The sequence below is a fragment of the Mandrillus leucophaeus genome, unplaced genomic scaffold (assembly GCF_000951045.1).
Source record: "Mandrillus leucophaeus isolate KB7577 unplaced genomic scaffold, Mleu.le_1.0 Scaffold377, whole genome shotgun sequence".
NCBI classification, from domain to species: Eukaryota; Metazoa; Chordata; class Mammalia; order Primates; family Cercopithecidae; genus Mandrillus; species Mandrillus leucophaeus.
In genome coordinates, this window is record NW_012103998.1 from 133,519 (window position 1) to 152,615 (window position 19,097).

The 19,097-nt window shown below is 39.7% G+C and overlaps 1 protein-coding gene across 1 annotated transcript in view; it reads right to left on the minus strand.

Annotated features, from left to right (window-relative positions):
* The window catches only part of LOC105546969 (cilia- and flagella-associated protein 54-like), a 55,532-nt gene that overhangs the window by 12,840 nt on the left and 23,595 nt on the right, over positions 1-19,097 (minus strand). Inside the window, exons 3-7 of the mRNA XM_011990300.1 lie at positions 18,678-18,849; positions 13,384-13,442; positions 7,187-7,330; positions 4,221-4,334; positions 3,997-4,098 (exon numbers count right to left, since the gene is read on the minus strand). Of these exons, the coding sequence (XP_011845690.1) occupies positions 3,997-4,098; positions 4,221-4,334; positions 7,187-7,330; positions 13,384-13,442; positions 18,678-18,849 (591 nt within the window). The remainder of the gene's footprint in view (positions 1-3,996; positions 4,099-4,220; positions 4,335-7,186; positions 7,331-13,383; positions 13,443-18,677; positions 18,850-19,097) is intronic.

Genomic DNA, 19,097 nt, shown 5'->3' on the forward strand with positions numbered 1-19,097 from the left:
TCTAGAATCCTTATCCAGCTAGAAGATACCCTCATAATTCCCTTGCTTTTATTTCTCTTATTAAGGCAAAGTCAGAAAGACAGAAAAACAAAAGCAGGGATAAAGTTCGCTTGAACTACTTTCCTGCAAACACTAGCTTCCCTACTCATAAGCTTCTGTACCTTTTCAATCCATAGGCCAACTGATATGTTAAAAGCTTCAACAAGAGGCCGGGCACAGTGGCTCACGCCTGTAATCCCAGCACTTTGGGAGGCCGAGGTGGGTGGGTCACGAGGTCAGGAGTTCGAGACCAGCCTGGCCAACATAGTGAAACCCTGTCTCTACTAAAAATACAAATATTAGCCAGACACGGTGGTGTGTGCCTGTAGTCCCAGCTATTTGGGAGGCTGAAGCAGAAGAATTGCTTGACCCAGGAGGTGGAGGTTGCCGTGAGCCAAGATCATGCCACTGCACTCCAGCCTAGGTGACAGAGTGAGACTCCGTCTCAAAAAAACTTCAAAAAAATTTGAACTTCATGTCCTGCCTTCTCTTTTCTTATAGAGGTAAGAGTTTTTCCTAAGATTTTTATTTAGGTTAAAACGGAGCTTTTAAAAATACATATTGAAACAGCATAATCAACTTTACGAATAATTAGAAGTATTCAAAATGAAATGGTAAAACCCAAGTGAATAAAACAATGAAATTACTTTTAAAATTTCATAGAAAAACTAGCAAAAAGAATGGAATATTTATCAGAGCTGCAAATAAAATATTAAGTAAAAGATTTTGAAATATAAATATTTAAAAGATCTATAAAAACGAATTAAAGCTGAAGCAATAAGGAAAACAATGGATTGTCAAGTATAAAAAGCAAAATAATAATTTCTATAAAAATAATGAGCTCATTCAAGTATATTTTGAAAATTAAAATCCCTAGTAGATAAATGGTCAAAGACTGTGAAAAATAATTCACACAATGAAAGAAAAGCTGGCTCAAAAAAACAAAGTTAAAATGGCAAGCCATCTTATGAAAACTGAATTAGCAAAGAAAAATAAAATAAAACAAATAATAATATAAAAATAATAACAGCTTGTGGTAAAATAATTGGTACTTGCAAGTTGTCACCTTGAAAATAGGAATACTCGTTTTGGAAATCAAGTTGGCAATATATATCAAGGGAAATAAAATGTTTATGTCCTTCGATTCTGTAATCCTACACCTGGAATTTTATCCACAGGAAATAAAAGAAAGAAAAAAAATAAGCATGTCTGAAGATGTGGATGATGTCAATACTTAAAATAGCAAAAAATTTGAAAGAACTAAAATAATAATGACAAAATAGACAAATTATGACACATATACTGCATAGGATATATTATTATTTAAAATGTCAGGATGAATGAAAATCTGAATGGCACAACTGTACAGTCTGGTTCCATCTCTAAATCTATGGTCTCCATGACATCTACTCTAGGAGATGTATTATGTTAATTTCCCAACATCACGTGTCTATTCCTATCTAGTCAAGCTCTATTTATCACTGACCCCCAGCAAATTTTGCCTACTCTGGCTTCTAAGTTATGACCATGCTCTGACCCTTCATTTGGAATGTTTATCTCTATTCTCCCTGTCTAGCCAAATTCTGTCCATTATTCCAAGGCCCTTCAAAAAGCCAGGGCTGCAATTTAGTATTTCTATATTCCACTATACTTGAAACCACAGCAGACACTCAATACATGGTTGTTGAATTAATAAATAATAAATAAACAATAATAGCTAATATTTACTGAGGACCTACTTACTATCCACCGGGAACATTCTAAGGGCTTTACATGTAACTCATTTCATCCTCACCATTATCATTATTTATTTATTAATATTTATCACAAGCTATAATTATTTTATTTATTTTTTATGATGTAATTCTCCACTAGAATGTAATCTTCATCTACTTGTTCACATAGCAGGTACTTAAAAATATTTATTGAATAAATCACTAACTAATCAATTATTAGGAGTCTGAATTAGTCGTCCTTTAAAAAAATATTTTGAGAGTCAAAATGATTTACTGTGAGTAAACAACTTACATACAAACCCAGAAATGTTTCAGAAAATATGTTTAATGCATATTGAAATTAATTTATTTGGTAGAAACATAATAAAATTATTTCATACACAGAAAACAGGACATTCTGCAAAATATGCCAAGGTAATATAGGATGATATTATGAAAAGAATGTGTTGACTAGTCTCTGAAACAACTACTCACTAAACAATTACAATTTTTTCTTAAAAAAAAATCACCAGAACTTTTCATTCAACAATTATCTTAAGGGAAATCAGATATAACTTAGTTTTTAATGTAATTTTATCTGGAATTTTAAACATTTTTCTTTGAAAATGTATTTAGTTTTGCTACCAGGATAACTAAATCCTAATAATATTCTAAGTAACAACAGTCTTGCAACTTTGGGTATTTAAATTTGCTTGCGCAGAGAAAAAAAAATGCTGGAGAGAAAAAAAAAATTGTTCCTTGCCCTCTTACAAAGACTATAGCACCGCTACTTAATCCCAGATGCAGGCAGCTTAAAAGCTTATCCGAGGAATTGCCTATAATTTAATTAATTACTCACCATTTAATAGACTGTTGGTTAGTAAGGGATACATCTTAAAAGGGATGTATAAAATGTACCTGCGGGCTCAGTAGTCAATATTGTCACACTAAGTAGCAATGGAAAGGTACCATGTCCAAAAACCATTTGTATTTAAATATAATAATTCATTTAAAAGAAAGAAAAAGGATTACTCCTAAATGTGTTAAGAAGAAATGAGGAAAGAGAGTAGCAGTGATTGGAGTAGCGGCCAAGCACTGGACTTAAGAGATGCAGGTGCTGGTTCTGGTTCTGCCAGCGGCTGCCTTTGTGATCTTGAGCCAGCCATTTAAATACTGCAGGTTTTATTTTCCCATCTGTAATATAAAATGACTGAACCAGATGATTTCCCAAATCCTTTCCAGGTTCTGAGATTTGATACACCTCTTCTGTAAGAAACTGCTCATCTCCTTCACCATAGATTCATTTTCAATCCCTACACGGAAGCTCGCAGAAGAGGGTATATATCCATCTAGAACAGTCAGGGAGAGCTTCAAAACGATATAGAGCTGGGCCCTGGGGGATATTAAGAGTCAGGAAGGCAAAGGGAAGAAGAAAAAAAAGACAAGGGGAACAAAAAGGGCTGAGGGCCCCACAGGCCTGACATTGCCTACTCCCTGCCCTACGATCATCTTTACTAGTGTTTGCTTGTGGTTGGGAGAGGCTGTGTGGCTGGTTACAACATATGAGAAGAACAGACTCATGTCACTCCTATGCTGAGCATCACTAGATGTGCAAGGTTCCCCAGAGCTCTCTTTTATCCCCTCTGGCCAAATGACTAGCAATGTTTGAAACGAAGGCTGCTCTTGAGCCTGGCCCTGAGCAGCTTTTGTAAGGCAGAGCCCCTGATAACTAAAATAACATATGACTCCAGTAGACAATAAATTGTTTTAAGCCACCTGAGGTATGGGGGTTGTTTGTTGCTACTGGATAACCTAGCTCCTGAACATTCCCAAGGGTGAAACCTAAGGCCGATGAGAAAAGGTGCCTCCATCTTCTCTGCAGCTCAAAGCCTGCTCCCCTGCTCAGCTCACCCTAAGCGGTCAAAGACAAAGGCATGCGCAGAACCACTCAGAGGCCTATTCATTTGCAAGAGCCGGTTCATTGAAATCTTTCACTGGCTCCTCTTCAGCCTCTTGTCCTTTAAGCTTGCAAAACTGGGATTGTGCTAAGACATAAAAGCTTTGAGAAAGAGATGAAGTGAGGCTATGTGCAAACTAGAAAAACACTCTTCTCTCTATTTACCCATTGAGGCAGAGAACTGGGGGCAGAATTTAATGAGTGACTAGGCTTGAAAGACATCGGAGCATAATACAAATACACTGCAAAAAGAGTCTTAAAGAGAGAAGATATGTTTAGACTTACAGTTTGTACTTCCCTTAGGTTAATTCTTATCTTGGGTCTAAAGACAGCTTTGTTTTTTCTTCTAGATTCAAAGACTCCTCTTTTGAAGATCATCACTGCCATCTGCCTCAAAAAGCAGAATTATACATGAAATAACAATGAGATGTACTTCCCAACTACTAATATTAAGTATTTAATCAGCTGTAGAGTGTGGTAATTTCTTTTATTTCATGAAATTTTTATACCTTTATTGTGGCCTCTCTAAAATATCTTCGCGATTCTTCCGGGGATTTTGAGGAACTCATTAATTCCAGTTGCCTTAACTCATCAATTTTAGCCAAAGCACGCCGAGCAAATGCCTACATGCGATTAAAATAAATTTAATTCATAAATCAGAATATAGTGATTAAAATGTATAAAGACAATATGTTTTGTTCTCCTAGGCATTCGATTTAATCTGTGAATTAAGCTCTAAGTTAATGCTGACTCCTTTTATCTAGTCTATCATTTTCTTTAAGAACCATTAAACTCTCCAATAAATGGTGAGATACGGTAACTTTATGAATTATGAAATTTTAAAAAGGAAAGCTGAAATATGACTTCAACAGTAGCTCCATACAGACTATCGCTTCTCAGCATTTGGCACTGCATGTCCTCACGTGTGCGCGCACACACACACGCGCGCGCGTGCGCGTCCTCAGTTGCTCTTCTCAAATCCCAACCTTCCTATCGTGACATGCTGTATTATCTACCTAACTGTTCACATTGACCACCAAACTGTGACTTCCTGAAAGGATCTTACTCATTTTTGTGTCTCCAGTACGCAGCACACTGTGTTTAATAAATATCTGAAGGAAGGAAGAAGGGAGGCTTTCTTATTTAATCATATCACCATTATTATAACCCTCTAGAGATAACAAATGAGTTCAAGGGAGTTATTAAGAACTCAATAACAAGAGTTCATGTCCCTTATTTCACCATCTCTTTGAAATATTTCATTCACCATTTGTAATTTTTAATGAAGATGCTTCTAGACCAACCACAATATTAACATATATGAAGGGTTACATTTTCCAATAAAGAAAAATCCCAAATGGGATCAAATGGCCAAAACGCTATAAAAGTTTCATTCCTTAATAATCTTAATAGCTACAGAACAAAATATGCCACCACTAGTACACTGAAGTTAACTATATATATATATATACACACACACATATATATATATGATGAGTTGTCTTTCTGGAATCTATCTTGAGCTATACAAGTAACCCATGAAGGTTGAATTAGGCTGTTCCTCTGCCTATGTGCCAACAGCATCTAACCCTTCAGAATTAGTTCAGGCAGGAAAAACTAAATGGAACTGTGAATTGGCCAGATGATTTATTTATGGTTGTTAACAAGATATGAACAGGCGTGTGCACAGCCATGAAGGCAGTCCTACACAAGACTTCCAGCCAAAGAGGTTGACTAGAGCAGAAGTCCAGCTTATGCCCCACATACCAAACCATGCACCCTCATGCAGGAACGTGTTGGCCCAAACGAAGGGGTGCTTATTTCTCATTCTCACCAAGGCCCCATCCACTGACCAAGCCAGGTATCATGTAATGTAGAGAAGGTGCCTTTTTCAGATTTACACTGGGGCGCTCTATAGGCCAATAGAAGCTCTGGAGTGTATATATATATATATATATACACACACACACACACATATATATAAATTTTATATATATATATAATTTTTTTTTGAGATGGAGTTTCACTCTTGTTGCCCAGGCTGGAGTGCAATGGTGCGATCTCAGCTCACTGCAACTTCAGCCTCCCGGGTTCCTGCCTCAGCCTCTTGAGTAGCTGGGACTACAGGCACACATCACCATGCCTGACTAATTTTTGTATTTTTAGTAGAGACAAGGTTTTGCCATGCTGGCCAAGCTGGTCTTGAACTCCTGACCTCAGGTGATCCACCCGCCTTAGCCTCCCAAAGTGCTGGGATTACAGGCATGAGCCACCATGCCCAGCCTGAAGTTAAGTTATATTTCAAGTACTCAATCAAAAAGATATGAAAGAAGGAAAAACAAAAAAATAGAGTGTATTAAATGGTCGTTAGAAGGTGTATTCAATTAGCTGGGGATAGTGGTGTGCATCTGCAGTCTCAGCTACTTCAGAGACTAAGACTGCAGTGAGCCGTGATCAGACCACTATACTCCAGCCTGGGCAACAGAGCAAGACTCTGTCTTAAAAAAGAAAGAAAAAAAACAAAAGAAAAAGAAAGTGTATTAAATGGTGGTTAGCAGAGAAAAGCAAGACAAGAGTGTACGAAGTCATAAGGAACACAAAACTAAACGAGGAGGGAAGGCGGCTTGTGTCCAAGAGCAAAATGAGGATGGAAAGACAGCAGACAGAAATTTTTGAGATCTATTGCACAGCATGGTGATCATAGTTAACAACAATGTATTGCATATTTCAAAATTGCTAATGAATAGATTTTAAGTGTTCTCACTACAAGAAAAAGGCATGTGAGAAGATGAATATGTTAATTAGCTTAATATAATCATTCCACAGTGTATACATCCAACAAAACATCACATTGTACCTCCTAAGTATATACAATTATTATTTGTCATTTAAAAATAAAAATCTTAATTTAAAAAAATCCAAAAATCTTACTCAGAAAAGGAGCAAAAGAAGGTGAAAGTGAATAGAGAATAAAGGAGAGACCAGAAAGGAGGGCGAGAGAAACAGAATGGAAAAGCCAAACAAATTTGTGCAAATAAAGCCTTGAACTTTTGTCTTTGCTTCATTTCAATTCTTTGGTTGGGTTTTGTTTTTCCCCTTGCAGACATCTAAGGAAGAAAACGCTGGATACGCTCTATTTTAAAATATTGGGCCTGGGCATGGTGGCTCACACCTGTAATTATGAGAGGCCAAGGCAGGCAGATCACCTGAGGTCAGGAGTTCAAGATCAGCCTCGCCAACGTGGAAAAACCCTGTCTCTACTAAAAATACAAAAATTAGCTGGGCATGGGTGGCACATGCCTGTAATTTCAGCTACTCAGGAGGCTGAGGCAGGAGAATCGCTTGAACATGGGAGGCAGACGTTGCAGTGAGCCAAGATCACGTCACTGCACTCCAGCCTGGGCAACAGAGCGAGATTCCATCTCAAAAAAAAAAAAAAAAAAATTCGACTCCTCAGAGGTAAAAAGCAGCATACCTCTCCATGAATTCCGGCTTGGCAGTCATAGCAGCACTGGCAAACAGCTGTGTAGAGAGTAGTGCGCCATGTCAAGTACCTGAGCGACAGGAGCGGGACCAAGGACTCCATACACATGCTGGCCCACAGGAGATACTCTAAGGCCTGCAAAATAAAGGGCACCATTGGATTTGTTTTCATTTTAAGCTAATAATGATAATTGTATTAAATATAATCAAATTCTAAGTTGTGAGCACAAGTTGCTGATTACTTAAACCAAAAATACCATAAATAACATGTCAAGAAGAAACAAGCATTTAAAAAGTAAAAGATAATTTAAAGAACTCAAACTTTCAAGCCATTTTGGAAAACATTCTAAAATGTCTTTTTGTTTGTTTGTTTTTAGAGAGTCTTGCTCTGTCATCCAGGCTGGAGTGCAATGGCACAATTGCAGCTTACTGCAACCTCCGCCTCCTAGGTTCAATTGATTCTCATGCCTCAGCCTCCTAAGTAACTGGAACTACAGGTGTGCACCACCACACCCGGCTAATTTTCTATTTTAGTAGAGAGGAGGTTTTATCATGTTGACCACTCTGGTCTTGAACTCCTGACCTCAAGTGATCCAGCTGCCTAGGCCTCCCAAAGTGCTGGAATGACAGGCATGAGCCACTGCACCCGGCCTATCTGGTCTTCTTAGAAGCTTCTCCGCTCATTTTTATTAATATTTATCATGTCAACAGTAGTCTAGGAATTAACTCCAATGATACAATTGTTATTTGTTAGCGTGGAACCAGTACATTATTCTGAAGATTAGCTGGTATAGGGGGTAAGGAAAATGAAAAAGGCTTACAGCCTGGGGCCTGCGGTGCTTAGTAGAAATGGTCCAAGATTAGAATCAAATAAACCGGAATTTCAGTCCCAATTTTACCACCCAGTGACTGGATCATTTTACCTCTTTAGGGCTCAATTTTCTCATCTGTAAAATGGGTATTTTTTCACATCACAATAGTGTTGTTACGGAGAAAGAGATAATGTACATGACGTGCTAGGAAAATACTTCCACAATCTAAAATAAAATCCACCTTGATATACCTCCAGTGCATTAGTCCTCATCATGCCTTCCAGCACAGCACAAGGCAGTCCAAAACTCACTTCTAAATTACAGCCATCCAGAAATCTAAAAACACTTATGCAGCCTGCCCTCTCCCTCGGCTCTCTCATCCAGGGTAAATATCCCCAAGTACTTCCATCCCTCACGGAACTGCACTGCCCTTCTCCACCATAATTGGCCTTCTGTGGCTTTGCCCCAGGTTGCCAGCATCCTTTCAGGGTGTATGGCTAGACCACAGTACAGTGAATGCTCTCAGTCCCTGGCTATGGACACTGTACCTCTTCTAAATTAGACTAAGGTTGATTCATTGCTGTTTTTGTTGTTGCTGCCATTGTTATTGTTGTGAACTTTGTGAACTGATACAAAATTAATCATATCACCAGAAACCCTTGAATTTTTCTCACATTTGCTGCTCCCTAACAATCTCTATTTCAGATTTTTGCATTTGGATTGTTGTGGTTTGGGTTGGGTGGTATATGATTAAGCCATGCCTAAATTTTCCCTTTAAATTCACATCTTTCTAAAATCCTTCAGGACTCCTGGTATTAGAAATGTCACATTTCAAAATAAAAATAGCTCCAGTTAACAATTGTTCACATTGTATTTGATTTGTTTATGGAAAATCAAAGTTTTTTGTGCCAGAAGGGATCTTAAAAGTAACCTAGCTTGACTCCATGAGGCTAAACTCATTCTAAGCAAAAGAGCTGGGGCTGAAACTCAGGTCTTTGAACTCCCCAGTGCAGTGTTCTTTCCACTACACAGAGGAGCCTTGACAAAGGGGAGAAGCTCACCATAAACCACATAGGGTTATGAAAAACTATCTTTCAAGTTTAAACAGGAAAAGCCATTTTCAATATATGACTCAATTTGTAGCATTTTTTTCTTACCCCTAAAAGCCACAAATAATTGTTTCTATTAATTAAAAAAAATTAAAAGGATACATCAGGACTATTCTCTTCATGGGGGAAAAAAAAAAGAACTTTGAAAAGTCAAATGATATCCATATCCAAAACATGACCCCAGTAAGAGCATGTTGCAGGTGTTCAGCAGGAAACATACACACGATTAATCAGCTCAGCCACAGGATGGCGCTGCAGCCTCATTTATATCAGTTTACACCATTTAAAGAAAATGACAAACAATTTCAAAGTTGGGACTTAAAGTTTATGTAATGGTATGTGAAATAATTTGACAGTAATTGTTCAAGCCACATACATTGTCAAACTGCTTCAGTTTCATAGTAAAATGAAACAGAAATCAATCGTTTCTTAGAATGAACAGATTCTAGATGTATTCTTTAATGTTTGCTGAGTACTATACTACAGTTTTAAGTGCCACCAAAGAAACTACTCCATAAACAAAAGCAAAATGGTCGTATGTCCTCAGGGAAAGAGGTTTCAGAAGTCTGACCACCCTCTATTCCCTAAGCTTATGCTGGTGACCTGCTGCAGCACTAGGGAAGAGCCCCTGGTTAGTTCTCGCTTTCAGGATGTCGTTAGGAAGACAGGGTTATATCAGAAAACATCAACCCCTTCTCCGCAGCTTCTCCATTTGAGTAAGTAAACCAAAATAGAATAGGTCATGATGGGATTCCATTTAGTCAACAGACGTGCATTATTCTAACGGTACAGGGTGACATTGCCCCTGGTCTCAGTACATCTCTGACTAGATGTGTGACCCTCAGCAAAGTAACTTTTCCCAGCCTCAGCTCGCTTATCTATTCCATAAGATAGAGGTAATGGCCAGGCGCGAAGGCTCACACCTGTAATCCCAGCACTTTGGGAGGCTGAGGTGGGCGGAACACGAGGTCAGGAGATCGAGACCATCCTGGCTAACACAGTGAAACCCCGTCTCTACTAAAAATACAAAAAAAATTAGCCGGGTGTGGAGGCGGGCGCTTGTAGTTCCAGCTACTGGGGAGGCTGAGGCAGAAGAATGGCGTGAACCTGGGAGGCGGAGCTTGCAGAAGCCAAGACCGCACCACTGCACTCCAGCCTGGGTGACAGAGCGAGACTCTGCCTCAAAAAAATATGTATATATATTAGAGAGAGAGAGAGGTAATAACAGCAGTTTTCTCAAAGTGGTGCTGTGAAGATTACATGTGAGGATAAATGAAAGCGCTTACAAGCATGCTTGATGACAGCAGATTCATTCAATCAATGCTAATGATGATGATGCTCCTGCCCACCTCATAAGTCTTTCACAGGACCTAGCACACACTACAGATTCAATAAGAATAACAAAAGCTAGCCATCATGCCTAGATCCTATACAAACGGGAGTTTAGACAGCGTGAGGAGCCCAGGTCTATTTCTCCTCCCGTCTTATGCTATAACATACTTGAACTCTGAAGTCACTACAGAATTCAAATCCCTCAGACCCAGGACATCTCACACATGGTGGGACCTCCAAGGACTTGTCTCCATTAAATGGACCCATCAAATCCATTTTTAGCCTCAGCTCAGGAATCAATTTACCATCTGGGGGTCTGGGAATTACTGGTGAAAATTATTAATTTCCTTGAAACTTACTATATTGAACAAACAGAAAGAATGTCATTCAGATCTCCAAGTGCCAAATGTACAACCACCGACCACCCCAAAATTATTGCATCCCTCACTTCCCATTCCCATCTCACAAGACTGGCACCACAGAACTATACTCAATTTGGGCTAGGCGCCATGGCTCACGCCTGTAATCCCAGCACTTTGGGAGGCTCGAGGTGGGCAGATCACTGGAAGTCAGGGGTTCGAGACCAGCCTAGCCAGTATGATGAAACTCCATCTCTACTGAAAATACAAAAAATTAGCCGGGCGTGGTGGTGGGTGCCTGTAATCCCAGCTACTCACAGGCTGAGGCAGGAGAATCACTTGAACTCAGGAGGCAGATGTTGCAATGAGCTAAGATGGTGCCACTGCACCTAGCCTGGGCGACAGAGCAAGACTCAGTCTCAAAAAAAAAAAAAAGGAAAAAAAGAACTATCAGAAAATATCAACCCCTTCTCTGCAGCTTCTCCATTTGAGTAAGTAAACCAAAATAGAATGGGTCATGATGGGATTCCATTTAGTCAACAGACGTGCATTATTCTAACGGTATAGGGTGACATTGCCCCTGGTCTCAGTACATCTCTGACTAGATGTCTCATTTTACAGGCAATTTTTTAGTATCATTTTACAGGCAATTTAAGTTTTGAAATATAATTAACAAAAGAATAATTTTAGTGGCATAATTTATGTACCCTGTGCTTTTATTAATTCATATACAATATTATTGGTTCCCATGGTTTCCTTATGGTTGAAAAACTGAAGATTTATCTCCTAATAAGATTAGAATACATATTTAATCAGCATGACAAAATACTCAACTATCCTTATTTTACCAGAGACAAACTCAAGGTATATGAGGCAGAGAGGAAATGTCTTACAAAGGTTATGAATAAGAAATTATTTTAAGATGACTGTCACTTTAAAATTCTCTCAGCATTAACAAGCACAAACACTAACAGTCAAATGTTGGCACAGACATCTCTGCCCTTCAAAGCTTTGGCAGCAAGCACTGCAGCAGACCAAACTATGATGGTCCTGTGAAGCCGTGTTTGTTGTTGTTACACCAAGAGCAACCAGAGTATGCAAATTCTCTTTAGGAAATCATGTGGAACTGAATGTAGCATCATTGCAATAGTCTGTAGGCCAAGTTTACATTAGACCTGGGACAGTCCCCCCTCAATTTAATTCACACTCAGAAAGCTGGCACAGAGCTTCAAGTCACTGTCTGTCATAGAGTTTTTTAATTTGAGAAGCAAAACAGAGAGAGAACACATAATTAATGTTATCGATTGAGCATGCAAATTTCTTTACTTCCATTTTATTTTTCAAATGTTGTCAGCTTTTAAGATACTTGGCTATGCTTTGAGGAAATAAGAAAAAACGTATCTCTCCTGAGTGTTAGAATATTCAGGGTAAGGTTCTGCATGGAATAAAGAATAAAAGTAGTCATGTTTCAGATGCCAGCAACAACTCAAGCTGGGTCGCAACGGGAGTATGTTCGCCCTTCTTGGCCTACATTCCAATAACTGGAAAATTAATACAGGGAATAAATATGTCTCCCACGGACAAAAACGCTACCAACATTGTAGGGAAGTCAATAGAAGTGTCAGCAACTTCCTCAAGCTAACACTGAGCAGTGAGTACTGGTAAGAATCTTATTATAAAATAGTCTCCTTGCCTTCGTCATGCAGCTGGGTTAGAGTTTAAGTGTGCATTCACCCGATTAGCATGCAGGCCAGAAGTGGAAGCGCTTCAAGCAGAATAAAATCCAAGCTCCATATCATGACATAAAGGGGGTAACCATAGTTTATCATCCAAACCAGGACACCTTTTTTAAATTTTCTATTTTATTTTATTTGAGACAGAGTCTTGTTCTGTCACTCAGGCCAGAGTGCAAAGTGGCATGATCTCGGCTCTCTGCAACCTCTGCCTCCCAGGCTCAAGCAATCTTCCCACCTCAGCCTCCCAAGAAGCTGGGACTACAGGCATGTGCCACCAGGTCCAGCTAATTTTTGCATTTTTTGTAAAGACGGGGTTTTGCAATGCTGGCCAAGCTGGTCTCTAACTCCTGGCCTCAAGTGATCTGCCTGTCTAGGTCTCCCAAAGTGCTAGGATTACAGGTGTAAGCTACTGCACCCGGCCCAGGCCACTTTTACTAGTAAAAGTGGGCGCTACTGATAATTACTAACAGGACAACAGGCATAAACCAGGACTTTGCTGGGCAAGCCAGGATGGGTGGTCACCCTACCTAAAGCTATACTAACCAGATGGATGTTCACTATCAAGTGTGACAAGTACGACTATCTGAGACACAGAGAATACTGACATCCTCAGGAATTTCCTTTCTTTTCATTAACATTTTATCATCTATATTTTAACATATGATCCCTATTAAAGCAAAACTAAGAATAGTAATGCTATATAATATATATTTACTAAATTTTATATTATATAATTCTCCAAATATTCCTTGTTTAACATTCAATATACTGCGTAATGAAAGCCTTAAGAAAAATAGAACAAGAAATAGAGGGGAAAACATTTGTTCAGTACATTTCATACCTTGGAAGACTGACCTATGGCCATCAGTTTTCTGCAAATGGTGTAAATATAAATGGTACCTGGATGGAGAAAATGATTGTTAACATGTTGTACAGTCAAATGATAGAAATTTTATATTCCAATTTCTGTGGTTCAAGTCTGTAGTTCCCAAAACAAGTGATCTCATGAGAAAGTCTGATAAATGGTACACAGAGTCATACTCATCATAATTTTTCGTGTAACTTGTAAACAAAATCATTAAAATAATTAATATGGCCATATTTTAAATATGTTGACACAAGAATCTTTTAGTCTCATTTTACAGGCAATTTAAGTTCTGAAGTATAACGAACAAAAGAATAATCCTAGTGGCATAATTTATGTACCTTGTGCTTTCATTAATTCATATAAAATATTACTGGTTCCCAGCTGGGTGCAGTGGCTATGCCTGTAATCCCAGCACTTTGGGAGCCTGAGGCAGGCGGATCACGAGGTCAGGAGTTCAAGGCCAGCTGGGCCAATATGGTGAAACCCCTTTCTACTAATAATACAAAAATTAGCAGGAGGTGGTGGCATGCACCTGTAGTCTCAGCTACTCGGGAGGCTGAGGCAGAAAAATTGCTTGAACCTGAGAGGCGGAGATTAGAGTGAGCCGAGATCGTGCCACTGCACTCTAGCCTGGGCGACAGAGCAAGACTCCATCTCAAAAAGATACATATTATTGGTTCCCATGGTTTCCTTATGGTTGAGAAACTAAAGCTTTATCTCCAAATAAGATCAGAATACATATTTAATCAGCATGGCAAAATACTCAACAAGGAAACTCATAATAATTTAAAAATTGCAATGCATAACAGGTCACATTATATTCACTCTTGGACTCATATAACATTTTTCCCATCATTAAGGTGTGTCCTATAAGCATTCTAATGAAAAACAGCATTTCCAACACCTAAGTAAGGTTACTCAAGTATGCTTTTTTGTCAGGCCATTAATTAAAAGAGGATAGAAGGCTGGAGGGAGGGTTGAAGAGAGGAGTGGGGAACATCACCATACTTCTCTCTGCATACAAGCAGTTTATCAAGCTATAAACATAACCAAAAGATGGTAACATGCTTTTAAAAGGCATGTAATTATAACAGGAGTCTAAATATTTTCTATAAAGTATCTAATATTTGTAACCATAAAAGTTCAACAGTTATGAATTCTATGTTCAGGTTTAAACTTTAAAAGCTTCTGATGGCCGGGCATGATGGCTCACACCTGTAATCCCAGCACTTTGGGAGGCCGAGGCGGACAAAACACCTGAGGTCAGGAATTCGAGACCAGCCTGGCCAATGTGGAGAAAACCCATCTCTACTAAAAATACAAAATTAGCTAGGCATGATGGTGTGCACCTGTAATCCCAGCTACTCAGGAGACTGAGGCAGGAGAATCGCCTAAGCCCAGGTGACAGAGGTTGCAGTGAGCCAAGATCGCGCCACCGCACTCCAGCCTGGGTGACAGAGCAAATCTCCATCTCAAAAAAAATGAATAAATAAAAAGTTTGTGAGAAAATGGCAACTGCACCAAAACATCTATCACTTGATTAAAACACAACTGTAAGCATCATAAACAACAATTACACAAATCAGTGACCCCCTAAATTGAACAAACTTTAAACTTAAATGTATAGTACCCTAAATTTCATAGAGAATGCAATTGGTCCTTAATGCTCAGGGACTCGTCATTATCTGTCTGACTACCCCCAGCACCTGCAGTTATTCATTCCACTGAAGATCCACTGGGGAAGAAACCACTCGACTAATAACAACTCGAGCTCAGCAGACTTATCTCGATGAGGCTTTGTTGACCTCTACTCTTTATCTGTTTCATTTCTTTTTTTTTTTTTTGAGATAGAGTCTCGCTCCGTCACCCAGGCTGGAGTACAGTGGTGCAATCTCGGCTTACCGCAAGCTCCACCTCTTGGGTTCAAGTGATTCCCGTGCCTCAGGCTCTCGAGTAGCTGGGATTACAGGCACTTGCCACCACGCTCAGCTAATTTTTGTATTTTTAGTAGAGATGGGATCTGGCCATGTTGGCCAGGCTGGCCTCGAACTCCTGACCTCAAGTGATCTGGCTTCCCAAAGTGCTGGGATGAGAGGCATAAGCCACCATTCCTGGCCTCTACTCTTCATCTTTAAAAATAAAATTGTATAAGTGCTTCTTTGTAGGAAAAAAAAAAATAGTCACCAGGTAAAAATATGCACAGGAAACACATGCCTGTCCACAAAACATGTGATGAGGATGTAAGCCAGGAGCCTATATAAACATGCCAGTAACGGGGAACTGGGAACTCAGGAAGGCCTCAGGAGACTGCCCTCAAGAATGACAAGGGCCTTCTGTATTTCAAAAAGGTGCCTTTAACCTTTCCAGCCCTAAAAGGTTCTAATTGTAACTGAGTCCTTTGACAGTTCAAAATCTTGGCATGGCTCACAAATTCCTGCTGCAAAAGCCAGACTCGGAGAGTAAATGGTATCAGATGGAACACAGACTGAATCTTTATGATTTCAGGGTATTTCTGGAAGTTTGTTTGGCTTTGTTCCTTTTTGAGACGGAGTCTTGCTCTGTCACCCAAGCTGGAGTGCAGTGGCATGATCTTGGCTCACTGCAACCTCCGCCTCCCAGGTTCCAGCAAATCTCCTGCCTCAGCCTCCCGAGTAACCGGGATTACAGGCATGTACCACTACATCCAGCTAATTTTTGTATTTTTAGTAGAGACCCAGTTTCACCATGTTATCCAGGCTGGTCTTGAACTCCTGACCTCAGGTGATCTGCCTGCCTTGGCCTCTCAAAGTGCTAGGATTACAGGTGTGAGCCACCGTGCCCAGCCTAAATTTTTATTTAAAAACCAAGATTGGTTAAATATTTGAAGAAACCAAGGGGGTGTGTGTGTGTGTTTAACAGTCAATTAAAAGTAAATACAGTAAATGTCTAACTGAAAAGGTCAAACATATTTTGATAAGTTACCAAGGCACATTTGACCTTTTCAGTCAAATATAGTTTTGACTACTTAAATTCCAAATTGTCAAAACTTCAGGGTCTTTGCACTTGTTGATCCCCCAGTTGGAATGCCCTTCCACCAAATACCTAGAAACTTCACTATCCAAACTCCTTCAGGTCTTTGTTCCCCAGTCATCTCAGCAGCCCAGCCCCTGCTCTCTCTATCCCCTTCTGGCTTTGACTTTTCTCCATAGCACTCATCACCATCTGACACAATTCAGTTTTGATTTGTTTAGCATCTCCCTGCAATGGAAGTCAGCATGAGAATGGATTTTGTCTATTGTCCACTCCTGTGTCCCTAGCACCTAGAACAATGCCTAGCATATGGTAGGCATTCAGTAAGTTTTAGATGAATAAATTAAAACAAGGAGAGTAGTTACTGAAACTAAGTATCTGTATCTCCCAGAACCCAGTAATTCCACTCCTGGGCACAGATCCCAGAAAACTCTCGCACAGGTCTATAAAAGGACATGTGTAAGGATATTCATTGCAGAATTATTTGTGCAGTTAGAGAGGTCAGGCAAACCAGGTGCTCATCGCCAGGCCTGTATGGATATCTGGAATATAATTCAGCAGGCTGAGTTAATGAATTAGATTTACATACAGGAACTTAGCTAGATTCTAAAACCACAATACTCAGCAGGGAAAAAAATAGGAAACAGAATAAAATCTAGAGCACAATGTCATGTGTATTAAAAAAGAGAAAAAGAAAAAAGCACATACCAAGAAAAGGGTATCAAGGATACAGAAATAATCTTTTTTTTTTTTTTTAAGACTATTGAGAGAGGCCGGGCATGGTGGCTCACACCTGTAATTCCAGCACTTCGGGAGGCGGAGGTGGGCGGATTGCCTAAGGCCAGGAGTTCAAGACCAGCCTGGCTACCATGGTAAAAAACCGTCTCTACTAAAAATACAAAAATTAGCCAGGTGTGGTGGTGCGTGCCTGTCATCCCAGCTACTCGGGAGGCTGAGGCAGGAGAATCGCTTGAACCTAGGAGGTGGAGGTTGCGCTGAGCCAAGATCATGCCACTGCACTCCAGCCTGGGCAACACAATGAGACTCCATCTCAAAAAAAAAAAAAAAAAAAAAAAAAAAAAAAAGACTATTGAGAGAAATGTAATTCCAGTGCTTTGGAAGGCTGATGCAGAATGGCTTGAGACCAGGAGTTCAAGGCTCAAGACTGCAGTGATTGTGCCACACTGCACTCCACTCTGGGTGAGAAAGCAAGACCCTGTCTCAGACAAAAAAATAAAAAATAAAGACTATGTTTGGGTTGTCATCTTTAAAGGCGTAAAGACAGGCAATCATGCTCATTTCCACCACTCAAACAAGGGCTGACCATAGAGCTCAACCACTGGGCCTAACACAGAACTGCTGCTCCTTCTCTGTCCCTGCCAAGATGTGTGAGAGATGGCAGTGGTGGTGCAGGTAACATCGAATCTCTGGAGGATGATCAGACACAAAAGCTTAATAATCACTGGACTGAAAAAATCTCATCAAAGTTGGCCTCATCTCTGGCAGCAAATGTAAAGTCTGATTTCAATCAAAATGTCAAAACATGACTTGGGGGTGGATGAGAAAGGAAAAGGCTAGAAAATATACTTTCAGTTGCCATGGATGAGGGAAAATCCAATATGTTTCCTTGAAGTTATTTGATCCTGGCTTATGCACATCGAACACACTGTCATTATTATTTTCCTTTTAAAAACATATTATCCAGAGGACAATACAGTAAGTTGCAACTTTAAAATAGAGAAAAGCAAGTATTACATTTTTTAGCTGAGATTCATTTCTTCAGACATACACATAATGTACGTGTGTGTGTGTGTGTGTGTGTGTGTGTGTGTGTGTTCCTCAGCGCTTCTCACTCAAAATCAAGTAGGAGGAGAATGTCACTTTGTAGAAACCCAAAGCCAAGTTGTTTGAGGACAGGGCCAGTAAATGGGTGACGCTTAGGAGCAATCTAACCTGCACTGGTTCTTTGACCTTTCCCCATCTATATTTACTCGTTAACTGTGGCTCTGCTTTTTGAACACCCAACAGTGATTATTCCCACAGTCTCTGACCCTTTCCCCAGTGAAAACCCAAAGACATGCATTATTCATCCCAATTTAAAAGGACAAACATGTCATACAAATGTTGAAAAAAAATACAATCATCCTATTATGAAATGCATATGTTTTAAATCACAAGGTACTCAAGCTACTGTCAAACTTAGCATTGAAGTAACTTTCTGAAAGACACAATGGAAAATAAAATACATCAGCATATACCATTGAAGATAATCCAGCAAAGATGCTCCTGTGGCAGAGCCACCTGCATGATGAGCCTTAAGGACGACAAGATATGCAGACACTGGACCACAGATTCTTTATTCTGCAGGTTTTCATCACTGTCACAGACCAGCTGGTAGTTGCACATATTTTTGCCACTCAAAGCATGAAACTGAAACACACGGGAAAATAGAAATAGAAATAACTGACCAGGAACAGTAGCTCACGCCTGTAATCCCAGCACTTAGGGAGGCGAATCACCTGAGGTCAGGAGTTCGAGACCAGCCTGGCCAACATGGTGAAATCCTGTCTCTACTAAAAATACAAAAATTAGCTGAGCATGGTGGCACATGCTTGTAATCCTAGCTACTTAGGAGGCTGAGGCAGGAGAATCATTTGGATCTGGGAGGCAGAGGTTGC